The sequence below is a fragment of the Mustela nivalis genome, assembly GCF_964662115.1.
Source record: "Mustela nivalis genome assembly, chromosome: 15".
Lineage (NCBI taxonomy): Eukaryota > Metazoa > Chordata > Mammalia > Carnivora > Mustelidae > Mustela > Mustela nivalis.
Window position 1 is genome coordinate 89043957 of NC_139034.1, and position 27851 is coordinate 89071807.

General features: G+C 63.5%; 2 protein-coding genes across 10 annotated transcripts in view; one reads left to right on the forward strand and one right to left on the reverse strand.

Annotated features, from left to right (window-relative positions):
* The window catches only part of TMEM255B (transmembrane protein 255B), a gene marked incomplete at its 3' end in the record, with an annotated part of 90649 nt that overhangs the window by 44996 nt on the left and 17802 nt on the right, over nucleotides 1-27851 (forward strand). For 4 of the 7 annotated variants that reach the window (XM_082701189.1, XM_082701193.1, XM_082701190.1 and 1 more), the window contains one exon: nucleotides 519-668. The exons of 2 other annotated variants lie outside the window; for them this stretch is intronic. In XM_082701189.1, the coding sequence (XP_082557315.1) occupies nucleotides 519-668 (150 nt within the window). Of the gene's footprint in view, nucleotides 1-518; nucleotides 669-27851 lie in introns of those variants that run through there. One more of the 7 variants, XM_082701192.1, reaches the window with a different exon arrangement.
* Nucleotides 1-27851, reverse strand: part of GAS6 (growth arrest specific 6) — a 32027-nt gene that overhangs the window by 2812 nt on the left and 1364 nt on the right. For 2 of the 3 annotated variants that reach the window (XM_082701152.1, XM_082701153.1), the window contains exons 2-13: nucleotides 27682-27848; nucleotides 17840-17864; nucleotides 16477-16539; nucleotides 11268-11390; nucleotides 10519-10641; nucleotides 7613-7735; nucleotides 6708-6829; nucleotides 6190-6308; nucleotides 5703-5892; nucleotides 4189-4353; nucleotides 3068-3236; nucleotides 88-260 (exon numbers count right to left, since the gene is read on the reverse strand). In XM_082701152.1, the coding sequence (XP_082557278.1) occupies nucleotides 88-260; nucleotides 3068-3236; nucleotides 4189-4353; nucleotides 5703-5892; nucleotides 6190-6308; nucleotides 6708-6829; nucleotides 7613-7735; nucleotides 10519-10641; nucleotides 11268-11390; nucleotides 16477-16539; nucleotides 17840-17864; nucleotides 27682-27848 (1562 nt within the window). Of the gene's footprint in view, nucleotides 1-87; nucleotides 1543-3067; nucleotides 3237-4188; nucleotides 4354-5702; nucleotides 5893-6189; nucleotides 6309-6707; nucleotides 6830-7612; nucleotides 7736-10518; nucleotides 10642-11267; nucleotides 11391-16476; nucleotides 16540-17839; nucleotides 17865-27681; nucleotides 27849-27851 lie in introns of all 3 variants that reach the window. The other variant, XR_014303394.1, reaches the window with a different exon arrangement.

Sequence of the window (27851 nt, forward strand, 5' to 3'; positions counted from 1 at the left end):
CCACGTGGCTGTGGGACCCGTGAGGGCCGCACCACGAGGGGACAGAGCTTCCCGAGGTAGGAGCGGGGACCCGCCCGGGACGGCTACCTGCTTTTTGAGCTTCTTGGTGGAGTGGTAGTCAACCAGGGCCACGGACAGGGCCACCACGTGGTCACCGCCCACCAGCGCGAGCAGCACACCTGTGTCCGTGGCAGGGCGGATCCGAGCCTTGACCTCTATCTGCCAGGTTGTGTCCGTGCCGGCGTCCGCGGGGGTCCGAGCTGCAGTGAGGGCAGCACGTCAGGAGGCGGGGCTGGCCGTGGTGAGTGGGGAGACAGCCCCTGGGAGGACCACGTCGGAGTGCCAGGGGCCTGTCCCCAGGGAGCCGATCGTGGGGGAACATGCGGGCCCCGGGGACGGCGGCCCTACCACGAGCTCCTGGCACGGCCGCCGGGCACACGGGCCTGCCGGGATGAAGGCAGGCGTGTCCCGGGGGCCGCGGGCGCCCTTCCCTGGCATCCCCTCTTCCTCTCCCGCAGGACACGCTGGAGCGCCTGGCCCCCTGCCCCGCCACGTCTCCCCGGCGCCCTTCGGGCAGCTCGACCAAGTCACACGTGGTTGGAAGCCCTCAGAACACGCCCTTCTCTGACCGCTCGGCTCCATGCCCCACTGAGCGGCTTCGTGCTTAGGCGCCTCGTCTACGCATGTGACGTGGACGTCCGAGGGACAGACGCGCAGGCTTCCCCTGCAGCTCCTGCACGACAGGTCCAGAAAGCACACTGTGTGGGGACGGCTGGATGGCGGTTCTCTGGGGGTCGCTACAACACCCATTTCTTCTGGACACGTGAATCGTCTGCTGACGGAGACGCCCGAGGACTCCCTCTGCCCCACAGCCCAGGGGCTTCTGTCTCAGAGACCGTTGAGTCCTGGGGAAGAAGCCCACCGGGCCGGTGATGCCGGAGCAGGAGCCGCATCCGCGGGAGCTCAGGGGGGTCAGCGCCGAGGTGGGGGGTCGGCGCCGAGGTGGGGGGTCAGCGCCGAGGTGGGGGGTCGGCGCCGAGGTGAGCCACGGCCTGGGTTCCTGATGGTTTCCAGTGGACCGTCAGCACCGGAATCATCTGTGGGGGCCCCGGACCTAAGAGGGTCTGCTACAGTCCATTTCCAATAGCTGTCCAGGGACTCGAATGCACGTTGAAACTGGAAAAAGCAGCCCCAAAGCCAAAAATAAAAGCAAAAAAACCACGGCCAGTGCGGCCTCCGTGTCTCCTGAGTTTTCCTGTGACAGGACCTTCGGCCCCGGCTGTGCTGCGTGACCCGTCAGCGGGGACGGGCCTCCCAGCTCCAGATGCTGCTGGGGGCTGACTCGGGGATGTCCCGAAGACGCTCCTCCTAGGGACGGTGTCGTCGGGGCTCTGTGAGAAATGCGGCGACTTCTAAACACCCAGTGGGCTTCATGACCGAGGCAGCCCACAGACACGTTCGCGGACCGTGGAGGGTGCAGGAGGAGACAGGGCCACCGTGGCTTCTGCCCAGGCCCGTGTCCCCACACAGGAAGTGTGGATGCTGTTGGAAGGAAAGGTCAGGAAGTATTTTTTACGATGAGACTTTATAGGAAACATCATGATGACGTTTGGACTTTCCTGTGTAACCGTGAAGACTGCAGGAGTAACACGTGTGTCACACCGGTGGTGCTCCTCCGAGAAATCCCTCTTGTGGCACAGGAACGCTTTGACAGTTAAAGCAAAGACAGAAGGGGCGGTGATCCCAGGGCTTGAGAGGACAGTCGCCGCACAAGGAAGGAGGAGCGGGCCCCGTGTCCCCCGCGTGGGGGGCCCCTATGGGCTGGAGGGGATATGTGGCTGTGGGGCCCGTGGCGGGGGGTGTGGCCCCAGCCCTCAAGGCCGACGAGCCCAAGGAGAGGGAGTGTGGGTGCTTAACCAGCCCGCCATCTGGAAGAGGGGCTGCGAGTGTCACCTGGAGAGAGACCGAGCCAGAGACGGTCCTGGGGGGCCGCGGCAGCCCCCCCGGGCCTACCTGCAGCAAGGTGCCGGCCAGAGGAGGGGGCAGGGAGGCCCCCGGAAGCCAGCACACAGGCAGGCGCCTGGGCCTGCACAGCCCTCCGAGACCCTGCAAGGCCGTGTGCCTGGGCGCTTGGCTGGGCCAGGTACCGGCCCGCCCCGGACTGCAGGCAGAGTGGCCAGTACGGGCTCCGGGGCAAGGGAGCATGAGGGAAACCGGTGGAGCCCAGAGTCGAACAACAGAACCACTGAGCCATCACCATGACCCGCGCCGCTCACGCCGGCATCCCAGAGCGGTGCTCCCACAACCCGGCAGTTTTGGACGTGAATGCGTGTCACGTGAAGGGTGTCTCAGTGACCGCTGCTTGACCAGCGTATCAGGGCTCTTTGTTTTTACTGTGAAGTGAATTTGATAATAAGAAAGAGACGTGTGCTCTGTGTGAAGGGAGGGCGGGCTCTGTGCTCCAGGGTCGGGAGGCCTCCCCCTGCACCCTGTGACTCCCCTCGCTACACTGAGGGTCGGACATCTGCCGCGCGTGGACGTCACGGGAGCTTCGGGAAGGGCTGGTCCCGCAGGCCTGGCTTCTTCCTCCTGCGCGGCCGTCAGCCCTGCTGTGGCCGGACCCAGCTCTGTGGAGAGCCCCGCGCCCCGGCCATGCGGCCGGCCACACCCCGTCCTGCTCCTCTGGGTCTTCTCTTCCTGCCAACCGTGAGCTCTGGAGTCCCGGAGGCGGCCACCCGCCCTCTCTGGACGCCGCCCCGCTCCACACCACGCCAGGCTCCGGGAAAGCAGCATCACGCTGGTTCTCCGCGGCTGCTCCGCCGACCGCTCGTCCTGTCCGAGGACGTCCCGCAGGTGTCCCTGCAAACCCTCCCCGTAGCTCCTGCTCCCCCTCCCCCGCCGTCCCGGCACAGGCACGGTGGACATTTCCTTGCTGGCTCACCCCGCGCGGCGGGCCCAGGGCTGTGGGGTCCTCAGCTTATCCCGGACACCGCCGTCCGAGGAAGCGGCTTCCTGCTCTGTCCACAAGTGTGGCCACGGCCGTGCCCACGCCGGGGCCGAGACTCACCGAAGTCCAGGCTGTAGAAGGCAAACCCGGTCCCAGGGTAGAAGGACCCTCGCGTGGTGGCAGAGAAGCACTGCATCTTGGGGCTGGCCTTCACCGTCTCCTGGATGGTGGTGTCTTCACCGTTGAGCCAGTTCCAGCTCCTCACGCAGCCGTCCAGACGGGGGTTTATCTGGGAAGACAGAGAAATCCCAGTGGCTTCTGGGGACCACACGGCCACGTCATGGGCTCCCACACAGCATGGCGGGAGGCTCCGTGGCTGCTGCCACGCTGGTCAGAGGAAGGGACGTGTGACTCAGGTGGTGGAAATCTCCTGGGAAAGGGACAAGTCGTGGAGGCTGTTTCCCGAAAGGGCTCCTCAGGGACAGAACGCGTGCTCACAGGGTCCCCAGTGGCCACCCTGGGTCTGCCCACTCACGCCCAGAGCGGGAAGTGGACCGTACACCGGAAGGACATAGACAAAGGCGCACATGGTGCCTGGGACCCCCCGAAATGTGAGTCTGGGGGCGGGCGGCAGACCCCAGCACCATGCCCTGCTCTGCAGCAAACCAGGTCTCCCCTGCCTGGATTTATAAAATGGGGAGGTGTGAACAGACCCTGTGGGACCCATGGGGGTCTGATGCCTCAGGTCATCTGCAAGACACCGTCCTCCACCCCTGCAGGAGGACTGGGCCAACACCTCCCACCATGGGGACCTCCACATGCCCAGGACCCTCTTCTCCCACTCGTGTGGGAGTCCCGCAGGTGCAGGGCTCGGCCTGGCCATCCCACGCGGGATGACGGAGGGCAGGGCCGAGGCCACGCGGGGCTTCGAGGGACGGCGAGTACTGACCTCCCCGTTAGTCTTTCTCCCCTGTGGCCTTCCCGGCAGGGTTAACAACCCAAATGTTCTTGGGAATGGTCCAAAAAACTCGACTGTTCCTTTTGTTAAAGAATAATTTCATTGTGTTTTATCTCCACTGCAAAACAGGCACTTTTGTTATCGCTTCCGATGAAAACCCAAGCGAGTCTCCCAGGGAGATGGTGTGTTGGGGAAATGGCTACCGACCCGCGGCGAGTGCTCAGCACGGCGGCTGGCGACCAGGCCTGTCCCCTGCAGGAGCCCGGGCTCCGAAGGTACTCACAGGCTGCACCAGGTCTCTCTCCTTGAAGGGAATGCCTCCCACGGTCAGGTTCAAGTGGTACAGCCCCCTGTCCGGCTGAAACAGATCCCCGGCCACCGCGATCTTCATGACCGCATCTTTGTTCACCTTGACAACCAGATTCCGATCCAGCTCCTCCACAGAGATCTGGAGGCGACCAGTGCCGTGAGGGGGGGACCTTTCCGAAAGGACCCCGTCGCCCCCGCGGGCCAAGCCACCCCCGACCGTGGGGAACGTTCGTGCCCTACACACCTCGCGGTCCCCCTCTGTGACACAACCTCCCTCCAGGCCCTGACGGTCCCCCCCGCACGGGCTTCTCCCTTCATTCTGCCTCCTCCAAATGGGGCCACTTGGGGCCACGACTCTGGCCCCATCCTGGAGCTTCTCTGAGCCGCCAGGAGCTGCGTCCAGGGGCCGGGAATCCCACGGACGTCACCACCTCCCACTGCGTGCTCCACTTCCCCAGGCATAGCCGCGCCCCTGCCAAGGCAGGAGGGCGCGAGGTCACCAGGTGCCTGGCACAGACGGGGCGCTGCACGCACGGACTCCGGAGGTCTGCGCCTTCCCTCCTCTCCACGCAGGAGAATTAAAAAACCCATCTCTCTGCCCTCTGTGCGTCCTGCTAGCCCTCCGGAAGGCCATCGGTTTCCCTTCCGGCTCACGTGGGAAACATGGAGGTGCTCGGGTCAGAGTGTGGACAGGAGCAAGAGAAGGAGGGGTCAGGAGGGGGAGGACAGAGGGGCTGCCTCTGGGCTGACCCTGCCTTGGGCCGCCAGTTCATGCCTTGGGTGCGGCCCCTCTGGGAATATTCGTGCTTTAGGGGCTGAGGAAAGCAGCGGGCCTGAGTTCACAGGAGGGAGATTAGCAAACGTCCATGCTGTTTGCATTCCGAGTTTCCCATCTTCTCTGAACTTCCAGAAGGAAAAATAATGCTTTTCTCTCTCAAGTGCTTACTTCTGAAAGCCCACTTCCTACCAGGGGCCCCTGAGCTTCTGGAAGGTTCCTGTGTGCCCCAAGCTGCCGTATTCTGGGCACTGGGGTACAGGTCTCATCAGGACCGACAGGTCAGGCTCTGGGTGACTAGGGCGTTCTCCCAAAGGAGACGCCCACATGGGAACACGTCTGTGGGAACGGCGCCAGCCCCAGGAGCCGGGTCCCGGGATGGTGCGGACACACGGAGACGGGAGCCTGGCCCAGACCTCAGCCCAGGGGCCCCAGCCCCATCATGGACATTCTGAACTGGACAGTTTCTGCGGCAGGCCATCCTATGTGCTCCCGGGTGACCAGCAGCCGCCACAGCTCCAGGCAGCTGTGACCAACAACCGTTTCGGGACAGACCGCAGCCCTCGCCCCATCGACTGTGAATGTCCCAGAGCAGGGCCTCGTGTGGTGGCCACTCACAGCTGTGTGTGCAAACGCACGGGGAAATGCCAGGCCCCCCCTGCCCAGGAGACCCCAACCCTGCCGGCCTGGGGGTCAGTGCGGGCCACGCTCACCGTCTGCCACATGCCGTGGTTGATGACAGGCCCACTGCTGGTGACGCGGCCGACACCATGGTAGCGGAGCTGCAGCTCCAGCCGGCCGGCCCGCAGGCCCAGCACGATCCAGGCGCTGTCCTGACGGCCTCCAGCGAAGAAAAGGACGCCTTCAGGGTCAAAGGTCCTGAAGTCGAATTCGGCGACCAGCCTAAGTGCCAGCACGAGAAACAAACAGGTGATACAGAGGCAGGTGGCTCGCGGCCTCCCGCCCCAGGGTACCCAGGACAGCAGGTGCACGGACAGCCTGGGACTCTGTCCTGGATGCCGGAGGCAGCACCCTGCGGAGGCCCAGAGCCAGAGCCCGGCTGCCGTCGCTGGGCAGGGACGGGGCCGGCCGCCGGGCCGGTGGGGGGCTACCCGGTGCAGGGCCGGGAATCTGCAATCCCGGGGAGCTTCAGGCTGGCCCTTGGGCCCCTGTGCACCTGCCTTCACTCCCGGCCCTTACCTGGTGGGCTGTAGCCTTTTGAAGCGCAGCCTGATCACGGGCGTCCCACTGAACATGCGGCCCAGGTACAAAGACTTCACGCTTTTGGCCACATTGAAAGGCACGCAGGGCAAGATATCCTGTGGAAAGGGAGTGAGGGCTGTCAGGCAGGGCATACCTGGGTGTAGCCCTCTCGGCACACAGGGTCAGGACGCAGAGGAGCCTCCCTCCCCGCTCGCCTGCCAGGCTCTGACCGAAACCCTAAGCTGTTACAGCTCGGAGACCACAGTAGTGTGCCAAGCCGGGGTCGGGCCGGCCAGTCGGGAGGCTTGGACCCCCACACGAGTGAGGAGCCTGAGCCAGCCGACAGGGAGGGCAGCACGTTCTGCGGGCGCAGGCCACCCGCTCCGCCGTGGGTGCGGAGCTGCCCTGGAGATGTCGCGCAGGGGACACACGCCTCCTGTCCTGCATTCCCACCAGCCCCGGGGACACTGGGCCCTCTCGCAGCCCCGAGAGGCACCGCTGCTCTGTGGTCACACCTCACAGGTGTTCATGTCCGGGGACAGCTTGAGGCCTCCGCGTCCGTCACAGTGGCAGGTGTAGCCCCCCGGGGAGTTGACACAGGCCTGCTCACAGCGGCCCTCGGCACACTCGTCCACATCTGTCGCCACGGGGGAGACGGCAAAGTTCAGCATCTCTCCGAGCACAGTCGCTCACCGTGAGAATGAGCTCCAGAGCATGTGACCAGGAGGCACCCAGCCCAGGCCGCATCCCATGCTCCGTGCTCCCTGCAGGGCCGGTCAGTGGTCTCTCCCTCAACTCCTTCTTGGGTTAGAGGAGGTGGTGGGAGTAGCCACTAGGTCAGGGCACAAAGCCCGTCTATGAGGGTCTGAAGGGTCTGCGGCCATTGGCAGGTGTCCCTGGGGCTGCTTCGGGGGCCCAAGAGACACCCCCCGGGGGTACGGAGGAGAGCATGGAGGGTGTGCAGGCGGGGGCCACCCGGCTTCGCGGAGAAGTGCGGGGCAGGAAGGCTGAGAAGAAAACCCGCCCTCTGTGCCCCCCTGACACAGGGCGTGCTCGTCACCTGCCCCCACGCACAGCAGGTTGACCTGAAGATGGGCTAGGGGTCCCTGTGCCTGTGGCATGGAGGGCCCCCCAAACCTCTACTGTGTCCTCGGCAGTTGGGGGAAGTGGCCCTGCTGCGTGAAGAGACACCTGGCATGCGTGAGCGCGGTACGCACACACACGAATGGACACGCGCTCCTGAATGTGCCCACGGCTGTGTGCACGTGCGTCACCCACGTGTGTGGCGCATGCACGGACGTTCACACAAACACGTGTGTTCACAAGGGTGTGTGCTTGTTACCCACGCGTGCCGTGTGCGCAGCTGTGGGTGCCGCTCACGGTGCGTGTGCTGGGGACAGTGGGCAGTGGGGGCGGGTACCTCGGCAGGCCTTGTCCGAGGAGCTGAACACGTAACCCTCGTCGCACACGCAGGAGTAGGAGCCCGGCAGATTCTTGCAGTGGGCCTCCCCGCAGGCGCCCCCCTCCGCACACTCATCCACGTCTGTGAGGAAGAGCAAAGCCCTTGACTAGGGCCGCGTTGCCGGTCGCCAGCCCATGGTCGGTCACGGAGCAGCAGCAGCCCGAGCCACTGCTCTGGGCGGTGCTGAGCGTGGCTCCCGGGCTGCTGCCCCCCCCCCACCCGCCTTGCTCCTCAGCCCCAGGTTCAGGCGTGGGGGCAGGAGCGTTTCCGACCGGGGTCCCAGGTGACAAGGGTGATCTCTGAGCCCTGGACAGAGCCATGTGTGTCCCAGGGTGAGCACGGGTGCACAGGAAGGTGGAGGAGGACCCCTGGGGGCCTTCTGGATGGAGGTGCCCCGTGCCGATGGCTGCCCGGGCGCCGCTTGCAGCGCACTCACACCCCGGTCTCCCTGAGGACAATCAGACGCCACCAGGGTCCACTGTCGAGGCTCTTCCTGAGGTGCCACGCACCCTCTCCCCTCGGTGAGCGGGCAGCCCAACCTCTGCGGTTACGACCTCGTCTCCTCCAGGGACAGAAGGGGCGTCTGGCACGTGCACTGATGATGTCCAACACCAGGGGCTCCTCACGGGGCCTCACAACTGCCCCCAACTTGTGATGACGGCAGCACACAGGCCCGCGAACACGGAAACCATAAGGCGCCCCTCATGACCGTGGGAAAAAGCCAGGGTACCACACGCGTCCTCCAGAGGCAGTGTGAATGCCACGGGATTCACGGGTCCATTGGCTTCTGCGTGAGTGCTTCCGACCCCACAGTCCAGCCCATGAGCCTGCCCCAAGTCTAAGAGCTCAGGAACTTTACTCCCCTTGGCAGTGGGGTTCTGGGGGGCCCAGGACAGCACTGGCCACACCGTGGGGACACCGCCCTTCTGGGCAGGTGGACACAGGCCGCCCCACACAAAGGATGCCTCATTGGGGCAAAGCTTTTTTTTTTTTTTGGTGCAAAGCTGTCTCAGCACAGCCTTCGGGGCACAGCCATGACAGCAGGCTGCCCGCAGCTCATCGAAGCCCCGTGGCACTCGCGACGGCCGAGGGACAGCATGGCCAGGGCCCGAGAACCCGCGTCTCCCCAGATCTGGGGCCCCGCGAGAGGGCCCGCGGCATCACCGGGGAGGGCCGCCTGTCCTTGCCTGCTTCTGGCACATCAGGGCGTCTCAGGCCAGGCCCCCACAGGGAACGGTGCACTGGGCTCCGGACCCCCCTCACACGCGGCCCCAGGCCACCTTGCCTTCTCTCACACCAGCCACGGCCGCAGAGCCACGGGGGTGGGGGTGGGGGTCCGTATAGCCAAGCGCCGTCCGAGGGTCTGTGACCCCAGCCAGCACCTCGCCAACTGGAAAAGCAGCTGTCCGGCTGCTTGTCACAGAGCACGGAGACGGGACAGTCCACGCTGCAGCGGGCTGTGGTGCCAGCCACGGGGCCCAGGGAGTCCACACCCAATCCTACTGGGTACACTGTGGCCACGAGGCCCTGTCCCCCACCCACCCTGGGGCCCTCATCGGCTCTCCTCCTAGGAGAGGGCCCACCCGGCCCACCTTTCTGCCACGTGGTGTGGAGCTCCCCCTGCAGCCACGCAGAGATGACGGAGGCCCGGATGCTGGGGTGCAGGGGTGCGGCATGACCCACTCCCTCCTTCCCAGCATCGCAACGGACAGAAAGGCCGGTCGGTCTCTTCCGTACCATAGTGACAGACCTCGTGCCCCACAGGGGTCCCCAGAGAAAGAGCGGACAGTTAAGAGAGAGGGTGTTTGTGTGCGGGTACAGGCAGGTACAGCCCGATTCCCGGCAGCGCAGGAGGGGCACCGCCCATCGTGGTCACGGGGTGTCAGCCATGCTACGGGAGCAGCGGCCCATGGCCCCCCGAAGCCGTGGGTGATAGCCCTGCCCCGTCGTCCGGCACACGGTGCTGGGGGCAAGGGCAGCGGGACGCAGGGAGCCCTCTGGCTGTCTCACGCCCCACGACTCGGTGAGTGGGCGGGAGGTGGGTTCCCGTCACTCGGCTCGCAGGGAGGCTAAGCAGACCTTCCTGCGCGGCCCCGAGGCCTTTCCCGGCAGCCACAGGCACCCACGCCAAGGGCTGAGAGAAGGGGGGGGCGGTCCTGGTGCGGCTACGCGCTCTGCTCAGCGCTCGCACCCGACGTGGGGTGCCCTCGGCTGCTCTCAACACGTCCTTTCCTCGGGCTGCGGCTGTGCAGGGTCTGGGAAAGGGACCCCTTGTTCTGTCCAACTCAGAGGTTCACCTGGGGCTCCGGCCACTGCGCGCCCTTGCTCCCGAGGCTGCTACTCCCTCAGCACCTCTGTCCCATCCCCCGGCAGGTGGGCAGCTTGTCCTCTGCGGCCGGGCTGGCCACAGCCTGCAGACTTTCTGGGGAGGTCAGGGCGTGGGGCCCCGGGGAAGTGCTCGGGGTGGGCGTCAGAGGCCTCGTCTGCTCCTGGCCCAGGCCCACTGTCCAAGCCCCGTCCTGGGCTGTGGTCACACAGACGCGTGGAGCTGCCCGCCCCTCCGGGGCGGCGGGGGAGGTCCCCTCAGCGGGGCTGGCCGGTCCACAGATCCTGGTGAATCATCCTGGGCCGGGGGCTGGGGCAGCTCCCCGCGGCCGCTGACATGCCCGGACATGTGCTCGGCTCCGCGTCCCTCCGCCCTCTTCCCGCCCCCCCCCCCCCCAGAGCCTCTGCAGAGGAACAGCCGACTGCCGACCTCAGCAATCTGGCCATCGGGCTGGGCCGACTCTGGCAGCTGCACAAACACGGGGGGAGGAGCCGAGGGGAGAGTGCGGAGCAGGGAAGGGCCGCCGCACAGGCCTTACCGTGGCAGGTCCTGCCGTCGGGGGCGAGCGCGTAGCCGCTGTAGCAGGCGCAGTAGAAGCTGCCCGGCTTGTTGGAGCAGATCTGGCCGCAGCCCCCGTTCTGCTGGCTGCACTCGTTGACATCTGGGCACAGGACACAGAGACCCTGGGGAGTGCCCGGAGCCGACACAGGACCCCCCGCAAGCGCATGGGGGCGAAGGGCAGACCTCAAGGCACTGCGGGCGGTGACGGTCCGTGGTGCCAGCTCCGTGGCTGCCAGCGCACCCGGGAGGAGGCTGAGGGCTGACGGGGGCAGACCTGGGCAGGCGCAGCCAGGCCAAGCCCCACACGCGCAGCCCCCCTGCCCTGGAGTGGCTTGGCACCACGGAGAAGGGGCTGCCCGAGGTAGCTGGGGCCTGGGGCATTTTTCCTGACCCCCCTACCCTCCCACTGCAGACACAGAGGCCGGCCCTGAAACTCTGCCGTCCCCACAGGCCGAGCCCCAGGGGTGGCCCTACACTGGCTCCTTCCTTCCAGTCCTGCAGGAGCCAGGCCACTGGCACCCGAGGGCTCCCCCAAACGGCCAGCACCCCGTGCTCAGGCGCCGGGCCTGGAGGGGCCCAGGGGCCTGCCTGCCCCCCCCACCTGAGCGGTCAGGGCGCCGGACAGTCCCTGAATCCCCCGGGGTTGGGTGGGCTGGAAGAGGGATGGGCCATAGCCACTGCCCCAGGAGCACCCCCCGCCCGCGTCCCGCAGCAGCGGGGCCTCACCTCTGTCACAGAGCCGCCCGCCCCAGCCAGCCCGGCACTGGCAGTAGAAGTTGCCCATGAGGTCCTGGCAGACCTGGGTCCCCTCCTTGTCACAGGGGTTCGGAGAGCACTGGTCAGGCAGGTCTGTGCCGAAGGAAGGGAAGAGGGTCAGCCGGGAGGGAGCAGTTCGGGGTGCGCACGAGGGGGCCGGCCCAGGCCGGCAGCGCAGACGGCAGCTCCAGGTGGGAGGGCCATCATGAACAGTCTGGCCAGACCCTCCTCTGGGGCCGGGAAATCCAGGCCGGCTCGGACGGAGTGGCCTCCTGCCCACCCGGCCTGAGGCAGCTGAGGAGGGAGGGGCCTGGCCGCTCAGGGAGTGGGCCCAGACCCCTGGCTGGCCCGAGGGGTTGCATGAGGTACACGCCCCCACCCTCCGGGCCGGGCGCCCTGTCCCCTCAAACCCTACCACCGACCTTCGCCAATACCCTCCCTGCTGCAGGGACACCGCCACACCATCACTGCGTGGGGGGCTGCCCTGGCCCTTCCAGGGAGGGGCACCTGCCCGCTGGCTGGGACCTCCTTGCTCGGCGGGGGCGGGGAGACCGTCTACCCAGCCCAGAGTGTTGATCACCAGGCAATTTCCAGCTGCTTTAGGGACGATGGTGGACACCGTCCCAGGGAGCCTTCCCGGGGGACGGGAAGAGCTGCTCGTGGGCCGCCGAGGCTCCTGATCCTAGGGACGGTCCCTGACTGCAGAGCCTGACCACGGGCAGCAGCGAGCTCCAGGGTGCCGGCAGGAGAGCAGAGCTCCGAGAGCCCTCTCAGGCTACAGCTGTGCTGGCTGGGCTGGGCAGGAAGGGACGCCTCTGTCCTGGAGCCGCTCCGGCAGAGAACCCAGGCGGGCTGGCAGGGTGGGCACTGGAGCCGCAGGTCGTCGGGAGAGGGCCGGCCCTGGCTCTCCGGGGCTCACCCCCCAGGGCTCCGGGGAACCTCAGAGAGGAGTGGATGCCTGACGCCAGCAGACGGTCCTCTGCCTCGTCCACCGTGCCCGTCACGTGGCAGAACCGCGGCTCCGATCAGCCGGCCAGCTGTCCCTCCAGCCCTTGTGTGGATGTGCTCGTGCCTCTGTTGCTTGACAAGCCGTGGCGGCCTCTCTGCAAGGCCCGTGCGGACCGTGAACAGCTCCTGGGGGCTCCGCGGGCTCCGGTTCCGTCCTGGGCTCCAGCAGACACATGCCTCTCCAGACCCTGGGCGGCATGGGGCCGTGGCGGGGTCCGAGCCGAGGGCCAGCACGAAGGGTAAGGTGGCACCCGAGGGCCCAGGGCCGCCTCGCAATCCCCGAGGCAGGTGCTCTTCAGTGGCAGTGACAATCGTGGCCGATCCGGCTGCTCTGGGTCATCATCACCCGAGGGCGACGAGGACGTTTCCCAGCAGCGTGGTGGATTGGGGGCTCCCAGGCTGCCGGGCTGAGGTCCGTCCCCAGACTCGGCGAGGGCCCACCTGCGGAGGGCAGGTGATGCCTGGCCTGCCACCCAGGGCCTGGCCTGGACCAGCCACAGGAGAGTCTCACCCTGTGTCCCCTTCTCCAGGGCCGCGTGTCCTTGGGCCCCTCGTCTGGCACAATTGCTCCCGTTGTATTTACGAAGTGACGGGCCCGTCGGGTTCCCAGGTGACCCAGGATGTGACAGCAGCCGGCTTTTCTCTCTGCCCGGACCTACAGGGCCACCGAGAGCCCAGCGCTCAGGCCTGTGGCCATCCCGCTGGCCAGGCAGGCACACGCCACCGACTCATCTCTTCTCTCTTAAAATGACCGACGTTGCCAGGCAAACGCCAGTTTGGGCTCCACACTGCGGCCCCAGGGCTTGCTCCTGGCCCGTGGCCGCAAATCCCCAGCTGAGCCGGGTCTCCGCCTCACTGGCCCTGCCACCCCGTGGGGCTCCTGCGGTCTCGACTCCGTCGGGCTATGACCCTTGGCCCCACGGGCTCTGGGACCTGTCACCAAGGGTCCCAATGTCAGGGACCTGCATGACGGCCTGCGTTTGAAGAACCAGACCATGTCCGTCCACGGCTTCTCCTGCGGCTGGGGCTGAGCAAACACAGTGTCCCCGAGGGCTGTGTGACACCCACATGGTTGCTCTTGGCAGGGCAAGGGAAATGCCTTCTGCCCGTAAGCGTGGAGGAATTGGGTGCAGGAATGAGGAAACCGGGTCTGGGAACCACGCGTCCCCCAGCTGCCGGGGGCCAGCGGGTCAGCCCTGTGGTCTCCCATGCCGCCGGACTGGCTGTCCGCAGTGCACTCGGGTGCAGAAGGGCCGGGGAGGGTCAGGTCGACACCACAGATGAGGGACCCTGAGGGCAGGAGGGGTCGTGTGGGGGCGGGGGCAGCCGCCGACTCACAGCAGGAGCCCAGGGGGCCCCCAGGGAAGGGCCTGCGTCTCCACTGGCCGTGTTGGTTCAAAAGCTGGTTGTTTCAGAAGCGCAAAACCGTGCATTCGGCATAAGGGCTGGTTAACTCTAGAATCTGCCTCGAACGCCCAACCCTCTCAGTAACCTCAGATCCCCGCGTTCAGGGGCCGCGACCAGCTCCCGCGGGCGGCACTCCCATGGGCTCCCGCAGAACACCCAGCCCAGAATAATCCACTGTGGCTGGACCCCGTGTCCTGCCCGGGCTTCACTTCTAGCACCGGAGGAGGGGGGACGAGCTGCATCGGGGTATCTGGCCCTCGGCAGGGGCCCCGCAAACTCCGACAGAAAGAGCTGACACCCTCGGCGGGTATGGATGAGAACAGACCTCTGTAGCCGAGGGCACCCATTCCCTGCCCGGAGGACATGGGGCTCCCCTCATCCTGAGGCGGCCGTGCTGCCCGTCGCGGGCCCGTGGACCCCACAGGGAGCCTCTCTCAGCGGCTGCTGATCCCCAGCCTCGAAGTCCGAGGGGGACAACCCGTTCTAACCTGGATGACAGGCTCCAGGTGGCGCCCAGGGGGCCACGGGGATGGGGCCAGCGCCCTGAGGTCTGCCAGTGAAGGTGAGACGGTAACAGGAAGAGAGCCCCGGGCCTGGAGCCCAGCGGGGTGAGCGCCGAGAGGCTGTGGCGTCGGTCTGACGGTAACCGACAGTAAGCACTCAGCTGCGCCGCGCTGTCTTGTGGCCCCCAGATCAGAGGGTTTTCAGGACAGAAGTGATGAAAACAGCGTGACGTTGCCAGCGCTGTCCTGCATGCACTGAGGCCGGGGGTCTGGCTCCGGGGGCAGGGGGTGGGCAGGGTGTGCATCCTTCCTGAGCCACGGGCCTCGGGCCCTGGGCCCCCGTGAGGGTGGTGCTGCATGGGGGGGTGCCTCAGGCTCCGGAGAACTGACCGGCACAGACAGCAGTGCGAGAGCATGTGCCTGACCCCCGAGCAGACAGCTCGAACTCATTCAGAGCCAGTCCTCGCTGGTCACACAATCGGAACCCCTCTAAGGCCACACGATCTGTCTCGTGGCACAATGTGGGCCAGACCGCTGCAGCCTCCCTCGGAGCCAGACCTCGATGGTTCTGCGGGAGCGCCGTTACAACAGGGGCTGCCGTCCGGAGCGGGTGCTGTCCGGAGGCGTGAAGCACCACATAGCTTTGTATGACCTTTGGAAAGCACAACCCAAACCCAGCAGCTAGAACAGTCTAATCGACGAGGCCACATGATGTAAAAGAAGAAACTGGTTTAGCAAACTGACATCCTTAAAAAAATTGCTAAAAACAAAAAACCGAAATGATACGAACCTAAACTGCTACGACCCCACCCCCTAATGTCTGCCTCAGGCCCCAGTGAGGTCACCAGGCCCCTGGAGAGAACAAGGTCACAAGCCGACCCCAGGGAGGCCGAGGGAGGGGCCTGCTCCGGTTTGCCCACGAAGCACGGGCACAGGTTCTGGCACCCTGAGTCAAGAGGTGCTTCTAACCCAAATCAGAGAGGCTGGTCTGCTCTGTACCTGTGTGGGGCTGCCCTGGGTCAGAGCGGAGCAGGGGCCTGAATGGCGGCACCACTCTCCCCTCCTCTTCCTGCGTTAAATCGATCATTTCCTCTGCTCGTCCGGGCCGGGACTCGGGCCTGTGACCGGCGGGTGGATGGGTGGGTGTCCGGACTCAGGGGCGCGTGCAGCCAGGCCAGCTGGGCCCCATGAGCAGGACCGGGTGCTCTGACTTCTGGGCAACCCCAGAGGGGGCAGGTCCCACGTGAAATGCAGGAAGGGCCACCCCGCGGCGGGACCGTGTACTCGGAGCCTGCCTGCGACAGGGGCAGAGCACGCGGACACCTGGCTCGGGGCCGCGGGCAGCTCGCAGCTCAGACCCCAGCCAGACGCGACAGACAGCGGCAGAGAGTCCGCTCTCCTGCGGGACACGTGACGTGACGTTACCAGCAGCACGGAAGATGCGTGAGGAGCTGAGGGAGAACCGCGCTACTTTTAGGACAGACGGCGAATCCAGAACTCCTGCAAACCGAGAGAAACCGGCGGAGCCAGACACGGGTCCCTTGCGGGGAAAGAACACAAGGTTCTAAGCATGTGACTGTCCGCCTCACTCGCTAGTGAGAAGAACAAGCAGAAAGGCCAGCTGCACGCCTCCCCTTTGACACTGAAGGAGACCAAAACGCAGAAACACGCGCAGGCCCGGCACCATGGGGGCGAGGCTGGTCACCCGGCTGGTGACCGGTCTGCATGGACGTGAGGGGCGGTGCAGGCCAGGGCCCGTCCCGCAGACACCCTCCACCGTGTGAGATTTGTTTGTGAAAATAAGAAACCAGGAGGAGCCTGGGAGGCGCACGCCGGCTCCTGCGGATGCGCCGGGAACCGGCAGGCGCTCTGAACGCAGGGACGTCCTGCTCGGGGGGCGGCAGAGTGGGGTCGGAGCTCGTCTGCGGTTAGCCAGTGTTTGTGCAAAACCAAGAGACTGTGCGTGTGAGGTGACAGGTCTAGGACTATTCCGGGAGCCCGGCTGCTTGACTAGGAGGCAGACCCAGAGGTGTGCTCGGCCCCACAGCCCTGAAAGCGTTAGCCGTCACAGGGCTTGCGTTTCTGCCTATTTTTAAAAAACCAAACCTCACTTGCTTAAGGGAGAAAGTCCAGTGGAAAGGGAGCAGCGCTCAGGCCAGTGTTCCACCCCTTTGGGGGGACAGCCACACCCAAGACCCCACAGCAAAGCCTGAGGTTACCCTGACCCACAGGGCTTTGGGGGACAGGAAGGACACACTTACTTTGAACGCACGAAACGAAGTCGGGGCTCTTTGTGTACGGAGATCCGTATTTACTAATGCAGTCTGCAAGAGAGAGAGGGAAGCCCGTCATTCTTGTCGTCAGAGACAGGACAGACCTTAGAACTCGCACGTTGGGTCGGAGACCCTCTGGAAAAGGGTAATATTCACGCTTCCTGGGGCTGAAGCAACAACACAGTCCAGATCCCTTGTACACTGGCAAGCCAAAAAATGCCTTCACCGAATGGGCGGTACTCTGTGTGCCAAGGTGTGTCTCTCCGCAGACGCCTTCGGCTACAGCCCCGAAGGATCACTGCTCACATTCAGGGAGTTTCCTGACCACAGCCAGAGGGTTAAACTTCAGTTTCAAGTGGACCCCCATTTGGAAACACTGCCCTTGATCCGAAAGTCATTCTGCTTTGGGAGCGTCGCCCCGAAGCCCCACCCACCTGACGAGCTGCGTACACATGGGAGCAGGGGAAGGTGCCTGGAAACTCGAACCTGAGCACAACAGTGTTGAGCCACGTCCCGCCTTCAGCAGGGTCCCCGGGACTACACCACGCCCAGGTGGACAAGGGCCGGGGCCGCCTGGAGGGGGCCCTGGGGTAGCTGGTCACCCTTCGCCTCTAGAAGCAAACCCCAGTACCCGGGAGCCAGGCCTCTGAGGCCGACAGGGAACCCGGGAGCCAGCAGGTTCCTGTCTTTTTAGGGCCAATTACAGGTCTACCTGGCTTCTTGCCAGATACCAACCCCGAGAAGGAACCCTAAGAGGATATAAGGCCAATGGAAAATTTACCAAAATGCACTTCACAAAATTAAAAAGGGAGACCCTGGATTAGATGCCTCTGTGACAAGCGATATGCATCCCAAAATCTCTTAAAATGAAGGTCAGGGCCTCTTTCCGATGGCCGTTTGGCCCTTCACCTTCTCCCCCCAAGTGCGCAGGGGCACCTGACGGTGACGTCCCTACTCGGTGGCCGGGGGTGTCCGTTCATACACTCCTCTTGTTCCAATGAAACAAAAACGTTGTTTACTGTTCTCAGTTCTGACTGGTGACATGGCCGGTACCAACGCGTGCAGCCCCCACGGACAGAAGTTCTCTGGGATCTTCAGTCATTTTGGGAGTGCCAAGACCCGGAGACCAAAATGTCACAAACCCAAGTCAATCCCAGTCCCAAACAGGAAGTGAAGCCTGGAGTCCGAGCAGAGAAGCCGTTTGCCAACAATGGCGCTGGACGGAGGCTAACACGGACCCTGGGGCGTGAGAGGCACACACAGGTCCGGTAGGTGAGCTCCGGGAGCCGACGCAGACGCGAGTCCCCCTCTATTCCCTTACGACGACCGTAGAGGCAGGGACTCAACTTACCTAAGTATCTTGGATAGAAATAGTCCTGCAGAAAAAGAATAAGGGGCAACAGTTTACTGGCACGGTACGAGACTCCCCAAACAGCCGCCACGCAGCTGGCCAGGGACCTCGCCTTCCTCCCCAGCGGGCGGGAACAGACGCCTGCAGAGGCAGGTATCTGAGGAAGGTGGTAAATCCCCACAGCTGGCCCCGTAACAGCCGGTGAGAACCACCCAGAAAGCCACTCTCTGCCAGAAGACCACGGCGTGAGGAGGCCAAGTGGCAGGGCCCAGGCTGCTCACGCGGCCTCTACAGGACGTTCTGCATATGACCGCAGACATGATCGGACCTTCTGGAAGCAGCACAGTGATGTCATTTACGGGACCTCGGTGGAGCCGTGTAACATGTCTCACAGGACAAGGCGCGTCCCAGGTACCGTCATCCAGACCCTCCCTGACCCAGGCCCCTCCCAGAGCTGAGCAGACCTCGATGGGACAGTCGCTGCACGGCTCTGATTTGCATCCGCTCTATTTGTAAAAGAAAGGGGCGCTGGATGAGGCACGGAGGGTGTAAACGGGGTCCTTCTGTCTGCGGGCGCAAGCTGGCTGTCCGGCGCTGGGACCACCTGGCCCTCGCTGGCGAGTCCGGGCCAGGGTCCATGGCCCCAGCCACAGATGCCAGGCCACGGGCCACTCAAGGCAGCCCCCACCTGTCCACTGTGGTCTCCCACGCAGGGCCCGTCGTGGAGCGGCTTGACCCTAGACGACCCCCCCCCCATGGAACCGAGTGATGCGGGAGCAGCCCCCACCAGCTGCTGGGTCAGCTGCACATGAGTGTCCGCTGATCTGTCCAACCCATGCCACCACGGTGAGGTCGGTTAAATGAGCCCTGCTAGTGGAGAGGAGGAGACGGGCATTCACGACATGCTGTGGCCTGTGCCTGAGGTCAGGAAGCCAGGACGAGCTCTGGACAGCACACGGTCACCCGAAACCATGCTGACGAGAGCTGGCTTGTGTTCGCAGTGACAGGCAGAGGGGATCCCGGGGCTGCCCACGCGCTGGCCCAGCTCAACCCCACGTGTCCCCTCCCCCACCAGTTACCGCAGCCTGGGCCAAGGTGCCAGGCACACTGTTTTCAAAAAGTCAAGTTTTAGTAAAGATGTGGTTTAAACAGACACATAACTGCTTTAAGAGAGAAGTAATGGTCAGAGCAAGTTTGTTTTTCAGCCTGTGTGACAGTGAAGGGGCCGTTCAGGCAGTTGTGACGGAGGTCAGGACTGGCCAGGCAGGGACGTCCCCAAACACCAGTGTTTGGAGGCCCCGACCTCCTGGCCTCACTTCTTTGTGCTGCTTTTAGTTACGGACTGGCAGCCCCCAGACAGGAAGGCCAGGCGAGGAGGGGTACTCTGACAAAGATCCAAGAGCTGAGGTCACGCGAGCCGTGACATCTTCTGGGTCTTGAGGGATAACTCAGGCCACAAACTCTGTCACAAAGGGAAAGGCTCTGGTTCTGAAGGAAAGATTTAGGGTGGAAGCGTGACACACCCACTCAGGAGACCAAGAATCAGACTGGAAACAACACAGAACCATGAACAGAGTACCCCAAGTCTTCGTAAATGGTGGCATTATCACAGTTTTCCAGAAAGCTCTATCATAGTTTCCAAACCATGACTGCTACTAGTTACGTGTTGTATTTTTGATAACGAGGTCTACGGTGAGAAGCATCACTGACCGGAACACCGTGCCCATCCCCTGCAGGCAACCACATCCGCGGGAACGCGGGTTCTGAGACCACAGGCCGTAACCTGGTGAGTTTATCCTACTTTGTGTGCTTGATTTACTTGGGGTGGGGAGAATGCTGATCCGACTGCCCGTCTGGGGACAGGACAGACGACCTAAAACCCCCGTGCACTCCCCCTGGAGAAAGAGACATTTCCAGCTGTCCTTTGACGTTCTCACCAGAGAGCAGGAAATCTCCACATGCGAAGGGCACCAAACACAGAACGCGCAGCGGGTCCCACCTGCACCACAAACCGGCCCCAGAAGCCACAGCCTGAGGTTCAGGAGCTGGGCTGGCTCTCGGCGGCGTCTCCCACAGGGAGCCACAAGGCCCGGCCACAGTTCAGAGAGCTAGATTCGAAACCAGGGATCAGTGGCCTACAGACGTACCCTCTTTCTTGTGACCACACGAGGAGCAAGGCCCGGTGTGGGGCTGCATGCGGGCTGGGGTGGGGCCAGGAGCAGGGAGTAGCCAGGACCACCGGGCTTGGAAATGGGGCCTTTGTCATCTGGCAATCATTTGTCTCACGGGTTTGCTTCTGCTTTAAGCAACTAAAGATAGAAGAAGGGAGTGAGCAAAACTGTAGGCCTCTGAACTCTAAGCTGAAGCTCCAGAGGGGAAGGACATGTGTGCCCAGTGCCTGGCCTGGTGCTGAGTGGTCCCCTGAAGGCCCTCAGGAGCCACTGCCCAACAGGTCAATGAATGATACATGAATGGAAGGGTGAGTGAATGGACAGACGGACGATGGACGGATGGATGGGTGGGTAAGGGGGTCAATGGGTGGATGGATCGGTGGGCGGACGGACAGATGGATCGGTGGACGGACGGACAGATGGATCGGTGGGCGGACGGACAGATGGATCGGTGGGCGGACGGACAGATGGATGGTGGATGGACGGACAGATGGATCGGTGGACGGACGGACAGATGGATCGGTGGGCGGACGGACAGATGGATCGGTGGGTAAGGGGGTCAATGGGTGGATGGATCGGTGGACGGACGGACGACAGGTGGGGGGGAGGATGAATGAACAGGAACCAGAGTCCTACACTTTTCCCTGACTTGAACAAAGCACTGAATTCTTAATTTTATTGATGACATCAATAAGCACACTGGGGGAAAACATCTTAATCAATGCTCTTAGCTTGTCTCTGTCCACACTTGGAAGTAGCCGTACTATCATTCCTCCGGCTTCTGAACTGCCAGTACGTTTTTTACACTCAGAGCCTTAGATTAACAGCCATTTGCCTAGCTTTCTTCCGCCGGTCCCTCCAAGGGCACACCCTCCCAGGGGGAGACGAGCCAACGTGCATGTGAGACTCAACAGCTGAGCTGTCCCCACTCCTGGCCGGACGGCCCCTGGGCGGAGCAGCCGTGTGGGGAGCTCACACCCCATCCGGGGAGAGGGCTGGTTCCAGGAGGCTCAGCGTGTTGGTTTTGGCCAAAAGCCACCTGCCAGAGCTCATCCCAGTGTGCACAGAGCCAAGCGCTTCAAGGAACCCAGCCTTCCCGGCAGACGCCCCTCTCCCCTGCTCCTGGTCCCCAGGGGCTCACCAACACAGGAGCTTGTGCCCATGGACAGCCTCTGCCCACCTCCGTCTGCTGTGAGCTGAAACCACAGTGTTTCTGTGACGGGACCTCCCCGTCTCTGCTCCCTAATTATGCTGTCACCAGATCGCCCCTTCACTAAGAAAGGACCACAGGAGAGGGCCAGCAGAGGGAATCCTTGAGAATTCCCGTTTGTGGATAGAAAATCCCGTCAGCCTCTGCCCTGCACGACCGCTGCGTCCCCAGTCTGCCCGGCGGGATCTGCGCCCCCAGCGCCCCCAGCGCCCCCCATGGGGCCAAAGTCAAGAGCAGCAGGGAGCTGCCCACCCTCCCCACGGGGCAGTCGCCTGTGTGCGGCCAACCTGCCACCCGCCTCCGTCTCCACCTCAGGACGGTCCCTTCCGCAATTCCAGCCGAAGCGGCACCGGTGACCTAGGCCAGCTCGCTCGCCCAGCCCATCGCTCCGGGATCCCCCCCAGGGGTCACCCTGCACACTTCTTCCCCTGGGCCTCCTCCAAGGCTGGGTAGGGTCTGTGGTCGTCTCCCCCCAGCTGGACTGTGCAAGCAGATCTGCCTTCCGAAAATGGTCGGGAACCACAGCAGCCTCGTCGGCCCACATGCGCATTATCAAGACAGAAGCATGACCTGGCCTCAGCGTGTGGACAGAGCACGGCCACCCCGGTGCAGGTTAGAAATGGGACCAGGAAGGGATAGCTCATAAGGACCTTCCTGTCCAAACCTCCTTTAACCCTCTGAGCTCCTCAGAGGCCAGGGAGGTCCTTGCAGGGACGCGGTGAACCAGGGGAACCCAGGCAGCGTCTAGCATTGAGGGTGTGTCTCCCCGTGGGCGCCGCTCTCCGAGAGTCCTGCCCCTCACGGGCCACTCACAGCCAGCCTGGCTGAGGCGCATCCCCTCAGCCGCGCATCACACACACCGAGGGCTTCTGCGTGTGTCACTGCAATTACACGCTGCGGCCCGACACGGGCCACTGTTTCTCCGTAAATTAAGACTGTGCCACGTCCTTTGATAAGTAACAGCCTGAAATTTTGCTTCCCCAAATTTTAAACTATTTAACAAAGCTGGCTGGGACTTGTGTGTCACAATAACTCTGCTTATTTACATGACACAAATAGAAGGCATTTTCCATGAGAAAGAGTCAAAAAAACCTGAATAACCTTTGGCCTCAGTGCTGCCTGTTGGTAAACATGATGTCCTTCTTGTCAAACCCACTGACAACTTGAGCTGCTCGTCCAGAGGCTTTTGCTTCCAGCTCCTGCCCTGACTGGAGGAACTCACGGCCAAGGTCTCGCTGTTCCTACAATGGCTCTCCGGGAGAGTCCCTATCTGGGCAGGCGAGCTCTGGCCCCTCAGCCTGCACAGAGGCTCCGTCCCCAAGGCCAGCATCTGGGGAACGCGACTGTGTGGGCACGTGGCGCAGACCCAAGACAGTCCTGGGGTCTGCCACATGATGGCGCGGGGGGGCAGGGCACAAACTCACACCCTGGCCCCTGACAACCGCCAACAGCAACGTCCTAACGGGTTCCTCCCTCTTGGCCGGAAGCATCGCGCCCCCGAGACGCACATCCAAATCAGACGGCTGCCCAGGGGCCACACCTGCAGCCACCAGCCATGCCCGCTGTGCCGGAGGGACGTGCCAGCCCAGCCTCAGTGGCCCCCATGTGGACACGCCCAGCTGCAGTGGTGACCCCCGTGGGCCCGTCCCCAGGGGCTGCCTGAGTTCAGCTGCGTGATTTCCCCACGGAGCTCAGTGTCCCGAGAAGGGGCCCTCACCAGCCGGGTCTAGATGGTAGGTTTGGGGGGACACAGGTGGACAAAACGTGTGTTATTACCATGGGCACGGATACCAGGAGCAAACAATTCTCAAGTTCGCCAAACAAAGTCTGAGAAAGCAAACACTAGCACCACACATCACTGTCTCATCTGGACAACACGCTTGTACTTGGCGGATCACTTGAAGCCTGATGTGGCTCCCAGATTCCTCCACTTCCAATTGCTCCTGAAAAGTCATAAAACTTGTAACAAGCTGCACCCTGTAGGGGTCAAAACTTAGATGCACACGCCCCAGGTTTGCAGGGGGCTCCCGGATGCACGCTGTGGAAGCCCCAAGCACTGCGGATGTCCTACAGCACACCTGAGCCCGGTACCTGCTGCGCACAGAAACAGCCCCCCACCTCCAGCCCCAGGGACGAGCAGAGAGTGGGGCGCCTGCCAGCGGTGCCACAGCAAAGGGACGGCCGGGGAGCGTTCGGAATGGCCTGGCCCCAGCTACCCACGATCTCAAGAAACGGGCCGTAAGCCTCCGATTCTTCAAAGGCTCTTTTGTTCCTAAATAACAAGGGCAGACATTCCATGTTTTCCAAGACCGTCTGTAATTGCTTTCCTGCAGATGCCGGGCCTGCTGGCAAGGGTGACGTGCCATCCACAGGGCCTGCAGGGTGGAGAGCCCAGGGTCCCTACAGACTCCTGGGAGAGAACAAGTGGGGCAGGAGGCCTGCTGGGGCCGGCCCCGCTCTCACCAGCCCAGCGACAGGCCTCGGAGCCAGGCGGGAGCCCACTCAGGCAAAGCAAAACCGGCCCCTGGGATGGGCATGGTCTTCCGGGAGCGAAAGCCCACGAAGCAGAGGGTCCAGGAGGGAGGCCTCCGTCCACAGGGATCAGCGGGGCAGGAGCTGCTTCCCTGAGAACCCAAGGAAGGAGAGGGGCTGCGCCTGTGCAGGGTGGGGTATGCCCGTACCCCAAGGTCGCACAGGGAAGAGTGTGTGTGTGGCTGCACTCAGAGCAGTTGGGGGGGGGGTCGTGGGGGGGCAAGGAGGCAGCTAGAGGCTCTCCTGTAAGTCACAGCGAGGGTGTCACCTCCCCAGCCAAGGCAACTGCATCCCAGAGGCAAGTCACTGGGGGTAACCAGGTCTCCGTCCTTCCTCTCCACCCTCTTGCCGGGCCCTCCTGAGACCCCTTGGGGCCACCCTAACAAGAGCCGACCTGTAGGAGAGGCTTTCATCTCCACAGGGATGCCTGTCCCCAACCTGTCCCAGGGAAGAGGGGGTTTCAGGAAGACAGGTGTGCTTGGAGGCTGGTGTGCAGCACTCCGAAGCTGACTGGACCCCGAAAGGCCCCCCTGCCACCACTGGGTCGCCCCATACCTGAGGACAGAGATGGAGGGAGACTGGGCAGGGTGGGCCCCTGTGAACACAAGCACAGCCAGGCGTCGCACACCTACACCGTGAGGCCCTCCAAGTGTGCCTCTGTCCTGTGCCCTGAGAGCTGTGAGTGCTGTCTGCAGCCCCAGTGAGTCAGGTGCTTTGTGAAGAACCGCGCCTGGAACTTCCCTGCACCGCAGGCTGCAGCTGGCCGTGAGGGCCAGGCGCCGGGAAGCGGAGACGCGGCTCTGTGCAGCAGGCCAGGCCGGGCCGGGCGGGCTACGTCTTTTGTCCAGAACCCTTTCCGGAAGCAAAGCCTGATTACCGAGATGGCATCCGGCGTCTGGAACCCGCCTGCCTTAAAGGATTTAAGTGGAAGGTGACTCCGCTGGGCTGGCCTCCCGGAGCTTAGGAGAATCGCAGCACAGACAGCCGGGGACCGTGTGGGACGCCGCACCGAAGACAAGCCAAGGAGAGGGAAATGCCAGGCAGGGGGAGTAACCGCGTGAGAGGAAGCAGATAAGGAGAGAATCAAACCGCCGGAGCCCTGCAGAGGAGGCTTTGTGGTGGCAACAATGGAGAGCCTGGCCCAGGGGAGTGTCAGGGGAAGGCCGTCTGCCCCCAAGAGGGAAGCAGGTGGGTGGCCAGGATGCCGGGGAGTCAGGAAGGCCCCCCAGGTCCCCTTCCTTTCCAGCATAGGTGTGTGATGACCCCTGGAACCAGGAAGGAGCCGCTGTGCTGGTAGCTACCTGCTGTGAAGGTCACGTCCCGACCCCAAGAGAAGAGAGCCCGTTCTGGAAAAAGCCAAACCAAGCAGGAACGCTCGGCCGGCAATCCCAGCTCCCGCAGAAGCCTCTGAACACCAGAAAGGACTCGGCGGGGGGAGCTGGCTCCCGGTGCTCCTGCCCACCCAGCCTGGGGGACGGGCCGAGCTCTCCCGCGGGGACCTTCCCGTGGCTCGCTCAGCAGGGAGCCCCCAGAACCCAGGAATGGGCCAGGAGGGCAGCACTGCCTTCTGCGTCAGCAAGAAATCAGCAGGAAAGAGCAGCGTTGGAAACTCCACCAAAGCCAGAGCTGGAGCCAGGCTGGAGGTCGTGTGGGGCTCCCGCCGAGCCACGGGAGACAGGCCGCTCCCAGAGTCCCCCCCATGGTGGGGAGGGTGACCGCCGTCCCTAGCCTGGCTGCTCCTGCCTTCCACACGCCAAAGGCCAAGTCCAGACCACAGAGCAAACATCCACACGAGAACAGGTTAAAATGAGGGGTCTGCAACCCAGCTGACCTCGACAGAAGACACCGAGAGGTCGAACCTGGGAAGCGGGTAACTGAGGGGAAGGACGGGCTCCTGCCGCTGGGGCTGGTAAGGAGGAGGAACCTTGGGAAGGGAGGGTCGGCTCTGCTAGGAGCGAGGGACAAATCCCCACTAGGGATACAGGCAGGGGTGGCCAGGACCTCCCAGGCAGGAAGGCACCCAGAGGGCACTGCTTTGCATTAAAATCAGGGATCTTAAGCAGGCTTTCCTTTTCTTGCCTGTGTAGCAGACATTTGTAAATAAAGTTATAATTAAAACATAAAAGCCATTAAAACCAGGGAAGAGGTGAAAGCTCTGGGGAGGAGGACACTATGGTTAAAGCACAGTGTGTCCAGGCAACAAGGAAAAGCCAGGCCAGGGCCTTGGTGAGTGCAACCTGACTGGGCAGGGACTGGTTGGGGGTGGGGTAGCCCCGTCTCCCCGAACTCCTGTCACCTGGACGCCCTATCCCATGGTCTGGGGACCCCAGCACCTGTCACACAATTCTGCAGCCGTCTGGTGGCCAGCCTCACGGCCCTGCCTCTGGGCCCTCAGCAAGCCTCTGCCGGGAATGACTCATGGGGCCACCAGGATTCATCAGTCCAGAAACCGGAAGAGAGGCCGAGAAGATCAGCAACCCTGTTCCTTACAGCCACAGTGAAACTGCGCTGCTGTGCGCGGGCAGTGGCCCTGTGCGCGGGCCTTCCCAGAGCGGCCCCACGGAAAGGACTGGCCCAAGGAGACCCGTCGTGGCTAGCCATCCTGGGAAGGCTGTCTTCAGAAGGGGCTGCAAAGGGGTTGTCATGCCAGTGGATGAGAAATACAAGTGAAACTAGAAACCTGTACAGGCCACACACGCCGTCCATGTATCGCAAGGTTTCCTTCAATCCCAGAATTCCTTAGAAGAACCATTCGGGAGAACCAAATCTTGCCATCACCCTGACCTCACGGTACAAGGTGCATCAGTTTCCACACTCCCAGCTTCCAAAGGCATTTGCCCCGGAACAGATATGCACGCAGGGTCCCGTGGGTCCCCTCCGGCAAGACGGCAGACTCCTAAGCTGATGCCCAGTCCACACTTGGGCGGTTCCCAGTAGCCGGCTGCTTGCCGCCCCACAGTCCCCAAGGACATTATTAATAGAAATGTGTCCTGAGCCAGCACAGTCCAGCTCCTGGAGTAACCGGCTGCTTCGAGAGAGCACCTTGCTGAGAGGTGTACCACGCCGGTCGCCCTGCCCGGGCCCCCTGACCCCAGCCCTCCTGCCCAGCCCTCCCACATATGTTCTGGTCCTATTCCTGTCGGGGTATTTTGGGACCTGCTGTAGCAAGCAGTTCCAGACTCCGTATCTCTCAGTTCCCCTTTCAAGCACACACTCCGCCCCCCGCCCCAGGCGGCTGGGGACTGTGGGCAGCCCACACCTCACTTCCAGTCCAGCTGGGGCACAGGAGTAGAAATAGGGTTAGGGTTTGGGTTTTTAAACATCGCAGCTGTTTCACGTCTTAAAACCCAGAGGGGCTGTGTGCCTCTCTTTCCCTCAAAGGGCTGCCTTCAGGGGTGCTGGGGCAGAGCAGCTGTGATCCGCCTCTTGTTTGTTAGGGTGGTGACTTCAGGGTCCTGAGATCAAGCCCCAGCAGGGCCCCGGGCACAGCCGGAGTCTGCTTGACATTCTTTTTCTCTCTTTCTCGCTCAAATAAGAAAATCTTTGAATAAATAAAGTGGCTGCCTCCAGAGGCCTGCTGGAGGAGGTAACTGAGGACCCACTTACACACCCGCCAACAGCTGTGGGAGCGCCCCGAGTCACCAGGAGGCCTGGGGCTCAGAAGCCGCGGAGGAGGCTGGAGGGTGGGGCTGGGGGACCCCTCTGCCTCTGACCCTGCGCGCCCACCATTCCTGAAGGCTCCTGGGAGGGAGCCTCTCCTGCGGCGCGGTCCCCCCACCCCGACCTAAACGGCTCCCGGCGCAGTCGGGGAAGGGAAGCCTGCGTGGGGAGCGGCCCGAGGCTCCCCGGCTGCGCGCACGGTCCCTGCGTTCCCGGGGTGGCGCGGCGGTGCCCAAACCGAACCGACCCCCAGGCGCCCGCGCACTCACCGTCTCGGGGTCGTTCTCGAACACCTCGCGGGCCTCCTCCTGGCTGCACAGCTCCTCGACGCACTCCCTCTCCAGGTGGCCCTGCTTGGCCTCCTCGAAGACCTGGTAGGCGCGTCGCTGCCGGGGCCGCAGGAACTGCGCCGCCTCGCGCGCCCGCAGCATCACGGCTG